Source organism: Squalius cephalus, assembly GCF_949319135.1.
Source record: "Squalius cephalus genome assembly, chromosome: 9".
NCBI lineage: Eukaryota > Metazoa > Chordata > Actinopteri > Cypriniformes > Leuciscidae > Squalius > Squalius cephalus.
In genome coordinates, this window is record NC_137130.1 from 19,645,670 (window position 1) to 19,661,404 (window position 15,735).

Sequence of the window (15,735 nt, forward strand, 5' to 3'; positions counted from 1 at the left end):
ATTATATCCAATGATGTATTAGCCTGTCATTTCGTACCAGGTTTTTCTTCAGGAACTGTTACTAACAGTTTCTTTATTCTTTATATATAGTTGAAAATGCTTTCTACCTGTCGCCTGAAGTCTCTAAGAAGTGCCAGTGGTATCAGAGTGACCAACCACACAAAGTCCCGTTCACTTTTCCACAAACAGAGGAGTGAGTATACTTATGAGCAAAGTTCCCTGTAAACCGCACATGTGCGCATTTGATGTTGCTCCTGCATAGACAGACAGACAGACTGTACTCTATGAGTTGCTAATTAATTTAATTCATGGTAATACTGAGTTTGTCAATATATTGTGTGAATATCGCTATGATGTCTTTTTCCAGGAAACGCCAGAAGCATTATGGACAGCAGGAGGTTCATGACACAAAACATAAAGGTACTGACAGTATGCGCTGTAGGTTGTGTGTATTTGTTTATAAAACAATGTTTAGGGTTTAAGTCATGTTACATTATGTGAATGTGTTTGTCCAGAAACAGGTATGGAGGAACTGCATCTGGTTAACGTCACCTCCAGCGGATTCTCCCTACAGTGGTTGAGTGGTGATTCAAAGGCAACCCATGAGGTTACTGTGACTCGTCTGAAGGATCACAGTCTGGTACTGAGGAAAAATGTGACCGGCAGCCATCTCTCCATTACTGAGCTGGAAGCAGCCCAAACCTATCACGTAGTGGTCAACACTCACAATGTCAATGGTCATGTTGCCAGCACTTACAAAGGCATTGTACCCACAAGTAAGCTCATCATGTTTTTCACATATATTTCTCTTTGTGTGATCATGAATTAAAGCAACGCACTGTCATGTAGTTGAGATTATGATATGTATAATGATAAGTAATGACATGAAAAGGTATGCTTTAAATGTCGTTAACAAAATTATAATCTACTCCCCTATAAAGCAGTATGATTATATATATATATATATATATATATATATATATATATATATATATATATATATATATATATATATCAGTGGAACACAAAATAAGTTATTTAGCAGAATTTCTAGATACTGTGTATAGAACAAGGAGGCAATCATTTAAATCGTCATACAGAAATTAATTGTGATTAATTGTGGTAGATTCATAATAGATAATATAGAGTTTCCAGTGTGCTTAACTCAGGACCTTATTTGGTTAGTGAAGGAGGTTTGCGACTTCCTAGTTCTTATTTATTTATTTTTTTCTTATTCAAAAAAGCAGACTAGATAGCTTGCTAAATAGTATCTTTAATGTTCCCTTATCATGAAAAATCATACAGGTTTCCAATGTCAGAGTGAATCGTTGATGTAAATACATTTTTTGTGAACTGTTCTTTTAATGTTGGGCTCTGCAGGATGACATTAACCTCATAATCATCCTTTTAAACAGAATCAGCACATCCGAAGGTCCTTACTGTAAGTGATGTGATGGGGATTGTGCCCACTGCACCCTTGAGTAAACCAGAAACAAGTAAGTGACAGAGAATTTGCTCAACAGATTGTATCAGTGGATTTTTTTTTTTTTTTTCATATTTTATTAGTACAACTTAAAGAGCAAAGAGGTTGATGTGTGTTTTTTATTCACTCTATGAATGCTTGCCAGAAAACTGAGCCCTGAAATATCAAGTAAACCTCAAATTTGTCCTTTTTAACAGAATCAGCAGAACAGAACATTCTTAATGCCAGTGAAATGATTGGGTTGATGTCCACTGCACCTTTGAGTAATCCAGAAATTAGTAAGTGACAGATTAGAAGAATACAGATTTTTTTTCTGAATATGATATAACATAAAAAGCGGTAAGAATATTGTATTTTCATAGACCTTTCCCTGTACATAGTTCAGAGTTTGATAAGTATGAAAGTATGTATGATTATTGTAAACTAAGATCCCTGCAGGAGTTAGTTAACTTCAGATTTCTTTTGAACAGAAGCAGCAGAACAGAAGGTTATTACTCCAAGTGAAGTGATGGAGATTGGGCCCTCTGCACCCTTAAGTAAACCAGAAATTAGTAAGCAGCATAAAGTATTTTCTCTATAAAATATAAGAAAGAGGCCTTTTCAGTTAATATAGTATAACAGGCACAGCTTTTGTAATCGGAATCGGTTCGTATAAAACAAATACTATCAACAGATTCATTCTTAGTGTATCCTTGATGTGAAGGCCCTTGCTTTAGTACTGTTATATAGTTCAGAGTTTAAATGTGAATGCATTCTTGTTGGCTGAAAACAATGATCTCTGTGAGATCAAACTAATTTCATATTGGTCATTAACAGAAACGGCAGAACAGATGGTTCTTGCTCCAAGTGAAGTAATGGGAATGATGTCCTCTGCACCCTTAAGTAAACCAGAAATATGTAAGTGATGCAGACGATCAACCTCACTGTATATACGGGGGGAAAAAAAGTAATTTTACATGTCCAATATGGCCTAATATGTAAAACTTCTTTTTTTGTGATTCCTTTCCACAAACAAACAGCACATACATCAGCATAAATGAATGAATGTTTTTCATTTACTTGTTTGTGAGATTCTCAGACAAGTTTTCTATTTGAATTTTTGGAGAACATCTTGTTTAAATTATACATCAAAGCAGCATTGTGGGTGCTTTGGGATAATAAAAAAAAAATCATGGCATTAGAGGTTTCTTGTATGTCAGACTTGTACAAGATCAACAATGAAATGTCTGCATATTCAATATTAGTTTTTGATTGTTTAAAAGATGTAATAACAGTTAAACTTGTAAATTTAAAAGTCAGAACAGCTTAGAAACCTGTATGTTAAACAGGCTTTTGTAGTGTTGGAGTATTGAAGAATCTGTACTATAAATGATTTCTTCATTCTGTTCTGTTATGATGGAGGTATAGCAAAGCAAGAAGATCATTGTCTTATAAGTTGGCAGTAGGGAACCCCTTTTCATTCAGGGCAGTTTGACTTTTAACATAAATGCATCTAAAAAAACTAACCTAGATTATATTGAACTACACATAATTTGACTTGATAACCCACTAACAAAATTCAGTACTTACTTTGAAGGAAAACAGTGATTGTTTCACATAAAAGGCATGTTTACTCAATGGGGGTTATGAAGCAGACATTTGTGAGATGGCCCCAGCACAGACACAGTTAATGAAACTGACATCACACTAATTACCTGCAGATGGCACTTGTACAGCATATAAATCAAATTAACTGGAAATGGCAGTACATGTGCTTTAAAGTGCTTTTGGATCAACAATGCTGACAATACTAAAGTGAATGCACTAAACTTACTCCTATTTTGAGCCAAAGATGTCTAGAATGGAAATAGAGAACTGTATGTCTTTTGGTGGCCTTTCCAAGTGTAACATACAACAAAGCTTAAACATTACAGTTTGAAATCATGCTTTGATTTGAAAATGACACATGGTTTGCATATTCCTGATTTTGCTAACCCATTAAAATAATTAGCTAATCCCATATGAGCTATAACAATCACCTAATATTGACTATATGTTCATTTTACTGACAACACTAACTGTCTTTGTCTTTCCTCTTTCATGATAATCCCTCTTTGTTTGTCTCTGTGTTTGCATGTTTCAGTTAACAATTTTATGGACCCATGCTCACTTGACTTTGACACTGGACTGCCATGCAAAGATTACCAAGCTAAGTGGTACTTTGACAGAAAGAATGGATTCTGTACACAGTTCTGGTATGGAGGTTGTGGAGGAAATGACAATAGGTTTGAGACTGAGGCTGATTGCCTCAAACGCTGCATGAAGACAGGTATGTCCGCCCTTTGACCCCTTGGCACGAACTCTGCAGCAATCGATTTGCCCTGTTATCTCTATTTAGGGGACTTCATGATTGAACAAAAAAAAAAATGAATATAAACTATAAAAGCAGTTTACAGGTTGCAGTGCTCATGTCAAAGTCTTAAAATGCTTAAATCCCAAAATAGGATGAAATTAGTGCAAACTCTTGCAACAAAATTAGACTACTTGTCAATTAGATTATTTATTTTATCTAAATCATTTACAGCACACTAAATGCAGTGCCTTACTCAGATAACATTGTATGATTCACCCAGTAACTCTCAAGCACTGACCAACAATAACCGTATTACTAGCCTAGAGACTTTCCCTCGTGGCTACTAGCACTCTTAAAAGGAAGTACAATAAAATGAAAGATAGGAAAATGATTGTTTAAAATATTATTTTTTTTCTTACTACCACAGTGGCTGAGTATAAAGCAAGTGACAAGCATGTCAAAGCTGTTCTCCTCCCAGCACCAGCTCCAGGTCAGTCCACCGGTTACAGTAACCTCTAAAAACCTCTTGAACCTTTTTCAAAAGTGATGAAGTGTTCAAAATTCTGTTATAGGACCACTTTATTAAACCTGTGCTGTACTGGGAGTAATACACTTGCAATTCAGAAGAGATCAGATTATTTGTAGTAATCACTGATGCATGTACATTGATTTACACAAGAAACAGGGTTCATGGATAATAATGTGCAAAATATGGCCCATGTGAAGGTTAAGAACTGCCTTCTTGCCAAAGACCTTTGAAAATGTTAAGACAACACCTCCTTACTTGTTATGTAATGCACTTTCCTTAGTGAATAATACTTTACCACTTTTTGATGACCTCTGGAAAGAATACAGTGAAATCATTGTGTAAATGTTGTATCAAGTGAACTGAAAGGTCTGTATAGCTATAGCTAATTTTAGGGCAAAGTACAATGTTTCAAGAAACTATGTTGCAGATATCGTGTCCACAGAGGACAACCCTTGATGCCATCTAGTTAACTAAACAAACCTGCTAATTTTCCAAAACCTCACTAAGATCCAGTATATCTGAAAGGCTTTTGCAGATAATTAGATTTTGTATTAAATTCTGTCATTTTTCTCATCCTCACTATGCTCTCTAACAGCTGCCTTGCACTCCAGTGTTGATATCTGCAAGCTACCAAAAGAAGAAGGTTCCTGTGCTAAATTTGTGCTTAAATGGCATTACGACCCACTTAGTGGAAACTGTACTCGCTTCTGGTACGGAGGTTGTGGAGGGAACCAGAATCGCTTTGATACACAAGATGATTGTGAAAAGGCCTGTGGAAAAGCGGGTGAGATTACTTCTAAAAATTGCACGTCAAAGTGATATTAGTGTGAAGATTAAGGCATACTTTAACATATTTGTTTTTTAACAGCACCTGTTAAAGAAGGGATCATCGCTGCAGTTAAAACATAGAAACTAATGAAGACTGTAAGCTAACCACTGACGACATTTAGAGGAAATAGCACCTAAAACTAGAAGCTTCACCACAGCCAAGATGCCTGCACTGGACCCTGCTAGAGGATTTGATCCAAAGAAAACCTTGAAGTAGTATTTTCCAAATAAGAAAAAAGCAGAACAAGTTTCTTTGTTTCGTGCTGGTGCTACAATCAGTTTCTTTAATATTTTTAAATTGTTTTATTTTTAATGTGTGTATGGGTTTGTATGAAACCCAGTGTAAATGTCCAGGGCAAAATAGCTTTTTTATTTTTATTTTTTTTTAAAGAATGTTGTTCCGTTTTAATCACATGGTTTGTTTGTGGAAATATTTTGATCAAAACATATCAATAAATCTTTGTAGTTATGAGACAGGTTCATGACAGTTTAGTTCCATTTAGTAAAGTCTGCTCCTACTGCAGTACCCTTATTATGTTTTTTTACTGCTTGGAAGGAAGAATCTTAATTGCTCTTTTTGGTCATACCGCTGGAGATCTCCACTGAATCTCCAAGCAAATGCTATGTTGATGTTTGCAAATTAGGTAATTATAAAATGACCATCATCTGAAATCAAAGTCATTTTTTGAATAACTATGCACTTTTGGAATCATTGCCTTACACACAAGTTTTCATTTCAAAAAGCAATTGGAATGTACTGTTCAAACTGTATTTTTTGGGGGGTTGGTGTTTTTAAAAAAAAAAAAACTTTGTATTTGGAAATGGGAAGATATAAATAAATGAGTCTTTATATAAAACTTTGATTTTGATTTGTCCTTTCTTTTTTCTTTTCTTTTTTTTACTTACCGCATATACCCGAATAGGAGGTTTTTGTCCTAAAAATAGGCTGGGGTCGTCTTGTATTCGCGATATAGACAAAATCACCGGGGGAAAGGGAGAAAGAACAACGGAATTAATATGAAATAGTGACTGAAACGCGACCCAAAACCAGCTTTCTCTTCCAAGATGTTAATCTGCACAAAAATCCTGATAATCGAGCCGTCGTCTGATGAAATCAAATACACATAAAATAAATAATCTGTGCTGTGATTTCGGCTATACTTGCATGTAAAAATAGAGAAGCAACATAATATCTGTGTGTAACTGAATTAAAACGGAGAGAGAGAGAGGTGCGTGCGCGAGACGCAGAGCGAGAGAGAAAGGTGCGTGCTGGAAGAGAGATAATTAATTATCACTGCAATTTTCAAATAAAATTATTTTCAGTTGAAAACCAAATTTTTTCCACAAAAGTCTGGCAAATGGGTGGGTCGTCTTATATTCAGGGTCGTCTTATATTCGGGTATATACGGTATTGTAATGCATTAGAAGCTTAAAATCATTTTACTCCTAGGCTGCTGTGAGTCATGCTGAGAAGAATATCCTTTTTTTATGACTCTGAACATTCAATATAAGTACTGCTAAGAGAACAAGAAATGAAATGGACAGATGTGACCTTTGCATGCTCAAGGGAGAGCACTGTGTTTAATGCAGTAAGCATTAGCAGCTTATATTTCATAGTTCCATGAACAAGATTGTCTCCTTCCTTTAACTTGCACGCTTCCACAACCTGATACATGGTTCAGACTTTGAAAAATAAAATTAAATGAATCAACTCGTTCAAAGTGCAAGAACCTGAGTGTTTATCAAAAAGAGGCATGCTTCTGATTTCCTCTGTTGCACCAAGGCGGTAATTTCCTCTCTCCCTCCTGTAAATGTTGTATTTTTCATGATGGAAATTACCCCAAATCAAGACTGTTTGGGGGAGGACAGGCAGCTTCATCAGCAGACGTTTTATAAATCAAAGTTTGTTATCTTCAGTTGCCATAGAACTTGAGAAACATTTCACTGTGAACTCTATGTGACCCAATTTAGAAGTTCTGAATTTAAAAATACAGCATGTTTTCATAGGAGCACTTCCTTATTAAACACCTGAAACCAGTTCCAGCCATTTAGATTCACAAAATAAGGTTATTAGCAAATGAGAGTGTATAATTTCCATCAACAGCTGAGGCGATAATGCATGAATTATTATCTGTTTTTCCATTCTTAAATTGGGCCTCAATCGGCACGTCTTATATCACCATATAAACACTTTACACAGCATCTCAGTCTGATTTGTTATGCACACGTGTTGCATTTTTCTCTGCCAGTCTGTAAATCCATCACTGCAGCATATATGAATTTTGTTCAATCCTGAACAATCTGCACGTGGCCTTGTGGGCTTTGCAGCAGCCCCTCTGGCCCCTTCCCATGCTGAGATTAACTGTATAATAAATGTATCAGTGCTTTCCAATAGGTTCCACAGAGCTGAATGCCAGGTTTTGGTTTTCACCACTGTTGTATTTTACCATTTATATATATTTTAAATCCTGTTTTAATGCAATGATTCATTGTAATTGAAGGATGTCATTCTGTACTTCATCAATGTCTCATGTTTCAGCTGCTCAAGCTAATGTATGCTTTATAAAGTAGGCTACTATGGTCCTATTTAGTTATTTTTCTAGAAGTTATTCTTTCTTGTGTACTACACAGAATTAAAGCACTATGCACTGATAGCGCTAAATCAACAGTGCATCTGCACATTGATATTTTCAAAAGTTTTTTAGCGTTCTTCTGCATCCCTGTAGCTCAAACAATAAAGCCTGCCGCTAGCAATGCCAAGGTCATGGGTTCGATTCCCAAATAATTCAAGAACTGAAACGTTATTATGTCAAGTCAAGTCATCTTCATTAATATAGCGCTTTTAACAATGTAGATTGTTTCAAAGCGGCTTTACATTAACAAACGGATAATTTTGGTAACAGGGATTGTTTTGGCTTTATAGCGGTTCTTGAATAAAGATATGTTCCAGCTAAAGTTAGTTTTGATTGATTCACTTCCGTCGCAAGGATCATTAGTTATTAAATTAGAGGCCGCTAAGACGACATCGTTCTCTCTACACAGACTTTAAACGCGAACCTGTGAGAAACGCTGATGGCGCTCACGTGCGCATCAATAATTAGTTATATAGCCTAGGCTATGCGCATTTGATGTGCGCAGGTTTGTAATTCCCTACAAACCAAGCCTTAAACTATGTGTCTGGCCTTAAAATAAATAATACAAATTAAATTAATAAATTCACACATATATTCTTCTAATACTGACCTTTCAAAATTTCATTTCTGATACTGGATTGGTTTTTTGCCATTCGGAGATAAAAATTCATCACTGACCCGCTTATTTTAAAGTATACAGTCTTAAGAAAAAAATGGTTCTAAACAGTACCAAATTAGATTTTTTTCGGCTTGTAACAATAGCAGAACCCTTTTTTATAAGATTCCATAAAGGAACATGCTTTGAAAGTGCTATAGGACCTTAATGGTGTTATAAATAACCTTTTCAACAATATTTATTTTCATTAATTTTAGCATAATAAGTAGCTTCATATTATCAATATTACTATTATTACTATTATTTTTTATAAATTATTTTTTAATATTGTTTTTTTAGTCCTCTTTCTGTCTGGTCTTATATCTTGTTGCCTCTATTTGGGTTTTACTTTTTTTTTTCAACAGCATGTTGTGGTACTTTTATTTTTTATTGACATGGCAGATTGTAGCAAAAATGACAGCTCTAACAACAGTTGTTAGCTGAATACATTACTAAATAACAATTTATAAACACGATATAGATGTAATGAAGACCAAGTTGAAATATCTTCACAATCCGATATCTTTATGTCCTTCATTATGTGTGTATTCTGAGTAGTTTCTCTCTGCAGATGATGAGGTTATGATATCTGAAATAAACAATTGAGTTTAGTTACATTGTGTCTCTTCCATTTGATTATGTAAAAACAATTATGTTCATAAAGGACAAAATTAGCAACAAGGGACATTATGAGCCCTTTACCATGTTAAAAGGATATAAAGTGATATAAAGTCATGGGATAGTTTTAATGTTTTTTTTTTAATGTGACTGGGTATGTTTAGGCATGAAGTCATAATTAAAAAAAAAAACTCAAACAATATGGATCATACATTCCATATCTCTGTTACTTTGTGGAGAAGAGAAGATGAGTATCCTTAATTGAACAGACCTGCTCACACTGGCATGTTCTGTTAAACTATAAAGAGCAAAATACATGATTGTTAGGAAATGATTGTTACAAGTTATAATTTATAGACATTTTAAGAAAGAAATAATTTACCTGTTATTGACAGTCTGTGTAACTGTAGTGTATAGCTGAGCTCCAGAAAATCAGTATTGAGGAGGCTTTGACAGTTACAGATTTGAAAAACAAAAAGGCGGGAATAAAGAACCCTAAACTCTAACACAAAGAACCATTTCAGCATAAAAAGGGTTCTTCAGGACATTACGGTTCTAAATAGAACTGTTACTATATGTAAAGAACCATCTTTTTGGTTTGTATGTTTGGAGTGTATGAGGAAAGGAGTTTACAAAGGAGTGGAAAAAGAAAGGAAGAATTCATGTGTACACAAAGGGGCTACAGCATGACTACACTCTGAATGTCAACAAAACTGGCATTACAAAATGGCAGTGTGGATGAGATGTCCATGTAAGTATAGAGTATGCATTTTGTTCTCCTGATTCTTTTGAATTGAATTCAGATGAAAGTTCAAGCTCCTTTGCTCTGTGACTTTGTGCTTTGAGTTTATCCCAGGCTCACATATGACTCATTGTAGTGGCATTTTGGCTTTCCACTGGTGCAATAAATACAAAAACCCACTATATATTTCACATCATAAAAGGCTCACCATAAGTCCAATTAATCTGCAATCTGTGTCACACAGCAAACTGTCTCCATTTGTCTGATCACAGGGGCCAAGCATTTCATGGCACTGACATCGTATCTGTCTGCAAGGTCAGTGGCACTTTTATAGTGTAATTTGACTCATCTGCAATTTGTTACGCATTTTTACTTTGCGTTTGGTGTAAAATAGCACTAACAAATGAGACGGTTAGGAAAACAATCATCAAACCAAAAAATCAATTTGTACTATGTTCAAAAGATTCAAGAAATAAGTGTAAATTATTCATTTTGACAATCTATTTGAATCTAATAATTGTAGTTATTTGTTCTTAATGGCATTTTTAATATTTTTTTTGGTAACACTTTATTTTACAATGTCCTTAATTGTTACATGTTTTGTGTAGTTACTGAAGTAATAACTATGAATTATCAATAATTACATGCAACAACCTTATCCATACCCTAATCCTAACCTAACCTACACAGTATTTGTAGTATGTAAACACGGATACCTTAAAATAAAGTGTAACCCATATTTATTTATTTTTTTTACTTTCTGTCATTTATTTACTTATTATTTACTTTTTACAAAATTCTGTTTGACGAGCAACATGAAGGTTGAAGTGAGGGGGAGGGGGGGGGGATTTCCTTTCCCTCTGAATGACAACATGTTTTGAGGGGGAAATAGTCTTTGATCATAATTAGCCTATGTTAAACAGATGTTTGAATGCGAAAATGTCAGCAAATTGCTTGTTTGCTTCTTTTCTGAAAGACAAAGTCCACTAATCAAACTGTACTAAACATTACTTCATGAGTGTACAAACATGATTATGTATATGAAACCATAGATTTAACCCTCTATTGCACGCATTATTAATTAGACATTGTAAAAAATGTTTTGCATGTTTTTATTACTTAACATGAGCTAAATAACAGATATATATAAAAAAAATCAAAAAAAAAAGTTTAAAGGGGGGTCGTTGGTAAATTGTTGCCATATGGCAACAATATGCAATCGTGGAAAGTACCATAAAATAAAAAAAAACTTAAAAAAACTAATTTTATTTAAAACAAGACTCAACAAATCCATCTCATACTTAGTGAAATGTTTAAACAAACATTTATACAGTAAAAACATGATATAATTTCAACAGTTATCTGAAATGTCTGGTAATAATAACCAGGAACCTGGAACCTGTCTCACTGAAATACACTATTCATTCGTTTCATTTCATTTAGTCATTTTTTTTGCTGTTTCATTTCATTTAATTCTCTTCATGACTTGTGAAAGTCAGTGAAGCAGAGGAAAACTAAACACTTGGAGCACTTGCTTCTTACAATGCCCTTGCATCCTGGCATTTTGCATCTGCCCTTCTCAGATGCATGCAAGGGCCAGTGGTCTGTGCGGTCTCTGCGGACAGGATCTGGCGGGACAAAGCTTTGGGGCCCTCTTTTATTTTTCCCCACCACAACAGCTTGTGAAGGTCTAATGTTTTTACCTTTAAAATATAAGCAAAAGTTGTAAACATAGTCTCAGAGTAGTTTCATGCTATGTAAGTCAATGGGACTCCATTAGGTTGAATGCACCAGGACGTTTCCATATTTGCATATAGTTGCCATATGGCAACAAATGTATTTTAGCATATTACAAAAAACTTATAAAATCAAAACTGAATTTAATGTTAAAAAATTAAAGTTTACTTACCCCAGATACTGATTTAATTTTTTTATTTGATGAAAATTTTCCAAAATTCTGAATAAAAGGCTATCTTCAGGAGCCCCAGACAGTGATGTTTGCATGTCAATGTCCATGAGCAAAAAGGACTGGCAAACAGGATATCCTGGTCATGTGACCTCATAAATTGTATTTTCTTAAAAGTTAAAGCCCCCTTTTCACAACTAACTGTAAAAACATAGATTTTATATCACAGCTTTAAAAAAAAATTAAGATAAAGTAATTGTTGCCATATGGAAACGCTATGCAATAGAGGGTTAAACAACACATTTTCACTGTTTTGAGGAGAATAAATTTAGCATTAAGCTCCTGTGTTATAGCCTACTGCTGTACATCTTTCTGAGAAATCTGGCGTCAGAATAGTATAATATGCACCAAAGTTTAATATTTACAGATTGTTTTAAAAATTATTTAATAATATTTAAATAAGTAAATAAAAACAAGAATGAGCAATTAGCAACACCTTATACCAATAATTATTTCGCTTTTGTACACAGCTGGGCATTTTTTATTTATTGAACAGCGCGCCGTTATGTCCACCTCGGTATAACCAAAGTCACATCCCACTCTCATCTGTGGACTTCTAAAGCCAGAACACTGATTAGCCCTCAACCCACAGACATCCCCCTGCTCCAGATGAAAGATGGGAAAAGGCTTTTTCCACTAACTAGTAATGTCCTGATGTTTCTCATCTGCCTCCGTTTTGGTTCTGGAAAAAAAATGCAAGTCAGCCAGCAATGAGACACCATATGCTCACATGCTCTGGTTCAACATGACCTGGGAAAAGGTGAAGCAGATCAGACTGCTTTCTCCACAGATATCTGTATTTGTGATGTGCAAGTATGGACTTTTCTGGTTAAATATTGTGAAATATCCACTCTCTTGTGCTACTGATTATTCTAAATGACCGACTCTATCTCAGTGATTGCAATGGAAAAGTAGCAAGTAAATGATTGGAACTAATTGCAATAAGAATTTTGGCTGCTTTAGCTGCGTGGTTAGTACATCTGCCTTTCCATTTCCTGACAGACTTCAGCTTCTAGGGAGCATTATGTCATTTTTTGGCCTGGCTGTACATGTTAAGGTTTGAATTGCATGGAAAATTACTCTAAACTTTGTGGAGTAGTGACAGGTTGGAATAATAAGAACTTTCTCAGCAATGTTTAATGTGTTGAAAATGAGATTTCTCATTATTCTCATTAGTTTTTCTTTGTTATCAAAAGTACTCGCAGTACTTCTCTCTAAAAAAAAAAAAGGTGCATATTAGGATCTTAATGATGCACATAGTACTTTGCAGGCAACATACAAGTACAATTTTATCTTCCTTTTTTTTTTACTGCAGTTTTCATGACCTCCATGATGAAAATATAAACTACTCAAAAAGAACATAAAAAACTATTATAGTATTTACAATGTGTTGTAGGCCTAATAAGAAAGTTACATTGCGTAAGTCAAGTCAATTTAAGTCAACTTTATTTATATAGCGCTTTTTACAATACAGATTGTATCAAAGCAGCTTCACATTGATAACATGAAAATAATACAACAAAGTTTGTTTGTTAAACGTAAACTCTGTAATATACTATTTGACAGGGTAAAATAACTGCATGGGTGCCTGGCAATGGCCGGAATATTTGGGTTTCCTGTTGGGTGGGCTTCAGGTCAGATAATTACACCACTGTGTCCATGCAACCCGCAATCACAAACGCAGGCCGTATGAATCATTGGGATCACCCAGACAGCTGAACAATTTCAACAACCATAGAACGTAGAACACAGAAGTCATTAAATTAGGAATAGGATTCAATCTTGGATGTCAACTAAACCTCTGCACAAAGAAAAACAATGACAATAGACATTTGCAGAAAGAAGATAAATCTTTTTCTTTTTTTATCAAAGATCAAAATGCTGGAACTAAATAACTGCACAATGACTTGGAGCCAAACAAAAAGCAGCTGCAGTTTGTTTGACTGTCTTAAATGGATTGGGTTTTTTTTAATCTGTGTGAGCTCAACTCACCACTAAAATGTTTGCAATCGGAGTATGTTTTGCATTTGGATGCCACCTCCATGTCTGGTACTCTGTTGCTCATGTCGGTCTGAGTGCTTCCGTAGTTTACATACAGAGACATAATGACAAAGCAATGTTATCCCCCTCTGACCTTTTTTGGACTAACAAGGCATGTGAAATAGACAAAGACCAGCTAAAATTAGGGAATTCCATATGGGGCAAAGTAAATGAGTCACTCTTTAAACTGTGTGAGGTTGTAAGCACTGCACAATCTTTAAACACAAGTGTCTATCCCTCCCCCTCCCCATTGGCAACAATTAACTGTAAAGACTTCAAGAGATTTTATAGTTTTAAACCATAAATAAGTCAGAACAAACAGCTTCTTCTGAATATTTTGCAATTTTAAAACACTATTTTTCCGTCTCTCGCACAAGCACACACTGTTTTAATACTTCATAGCAAGGGGAAAAAAAAGCTTATGACTCATCCACCCACATGGAAACATTTTCCCTTCACATGTGGCAGGATTTTTGTTTATTTAAATTCAATAAATCTATTACTCCCTGTTTTGACAAATAACCTTTCTTCCTCATTGGTTCATAACACCATATCCAGAACGACGTCGTCCATAAACACTGTACGATGGTGTTCAGATTTGATGAATGGCAACACTTGCAGTGCTGAATTGAAAATCTAAACGGACGCAGACAATGTGCAGTATTACAGTGAGACAAAAAAAAGTGCAGTGGGAGACAAAGAGCTAATTTTAAGAGGTAATGTAGTTGCAGCAACAGCAGGTATATGCTTAAACAGTGCCTACAGATTCATTTCCAGACTTTCATTCTGCCATCAAGCTGTTGCAAAAAACGAATCTATGATGACAAAAACTCTTCAAAGAGGATTGCATAGAGAGTTGGTAGAAGAGAAGGATTTGAAATCTGCTAACCTTTACAGCACGTCACCTCTGTGGCATGTAGCATGATGGGATACAGACATAACCCTTTAACCCTTAAAAGCGAACTCATTAGGAATGGCAAATAGCACTTTACGAACATCTGTCTAAGAAGAGGTAAGATCTGGTTTTGTAAACCTCCCTCAAGAGTGCTTGTTTTATGAAGACACTAGGCCTAAGCAAAGAAAAACACCATCATAATAATGCTGATTTATCATTTGTCAAGTAAAAATAAAAAAATGAAGCAACTTTCAAAGATTAGGAACGGATATCAGTTTCATTTGGCCTTGCAATAAGTTAACAAATGGCTGTGCTGTTTCACACACACGCACCGCAGCTGCTCCAGTAAAGCCTGTATGTGACCCCTGACCGCTCCTGATGTCTAAGACTTCAGTTCAGCTGGCCTGCATTTATTACTGCTTGAAGTAGTGTAAGGTCAATAATGACCTCAGATCTGGAAATATGTCCTTTGAAGATTTTTCATCACTTGGAATGAACAATCAAAAAAAAAAAAAAAAAAAGTACATAATAAATGAGATATAAAATACAAGAAAAATAGGCTGGTACAAATGATAATTAAAAAAACAAAAACAAAAAAAACATCTATAGGTTTCACAGTTCTAGTTTAACACATTCACCTCTCAGGAGTGCCAGTCCTGGTCACAGAATAAAACACAAAGGAAATGCATGCACACACAAATGAGGAATATGTCAATATTTTTTTATAATGTTTTGTGTTTTTACAGGACAAAATAGACCGTAGTGCAAAGGATCATGCTCTAAGTCCAAATAACAAGTCTCCTTTAAAATGTTTGAAAAGGCTATTATGAACTAAACAGTTCAGGCTCTGGAATAAAAGTTGAAGGTTTTATTCCACATAGGGGCAAACAGTGAACTTACATGCCAGAGATCTGTGCCCGGTTGCATAAAGCACCTTAAGTTTTTCCCTTAAGTGTGATACTTAAGGGGCGATTTCCCCTTACCTAAGAGAATAACTTAAGGGTGTTGCATATA

General features: G+C 35.0%; 1 protein-coding gene across 1 annotated transcript in view; it reads left to right on the forward strand.

Annotated features, from left to right (window-relative positions):
• The window catches only part of LOC307164541 (collagen alpha-3(VI) chain-like), a 28,400-nt gene extending 22,565 nt beyond the window's left edge, over positions 1-5,835 (forward strand). Inside the window, exons 39-49 of the mRNA XM_079881477.1 lie at positions 91-193; positions 368-420; positions 516-776; positions 1,416-1,496; positions 1,681-1,761; positions 1,954-2,034; positions 2,300-2,380; positions 3,606-3,791; positions 4,243-4,305; positions 4,940-5,128; positions 5,213-5,835. Of these exons, the coding sequence (XP_079737603.1) occupies positions 91-193; positions 368-420; positions 516-776; positions 1,416-1,496; positions 1,681-1,761; positions 1,954-2,034; positions 2,300-2,380; positions 3,606-3,791; positions 4,243-4,305; positions 4,940-5,128; positions 5,213-5,253 (1,220 nt within the window). The 3' untranslated portion in view covers positions 5,254-5,835. The remainder of the gene's footprint in view (positions 1-90; positions 194-367; positions 421-515; positions 777-1,415; positions 1,497-1,680; positions 1,762-1,953; positions 2,035-2,299; positions 2,381-3,605; positions 3,792-4,242; positions 4,306-4,939; positions 5,129-5,212) is intronic.
• Positions 5,836-15,735: the final 9,900 nt, after the last annotated feature.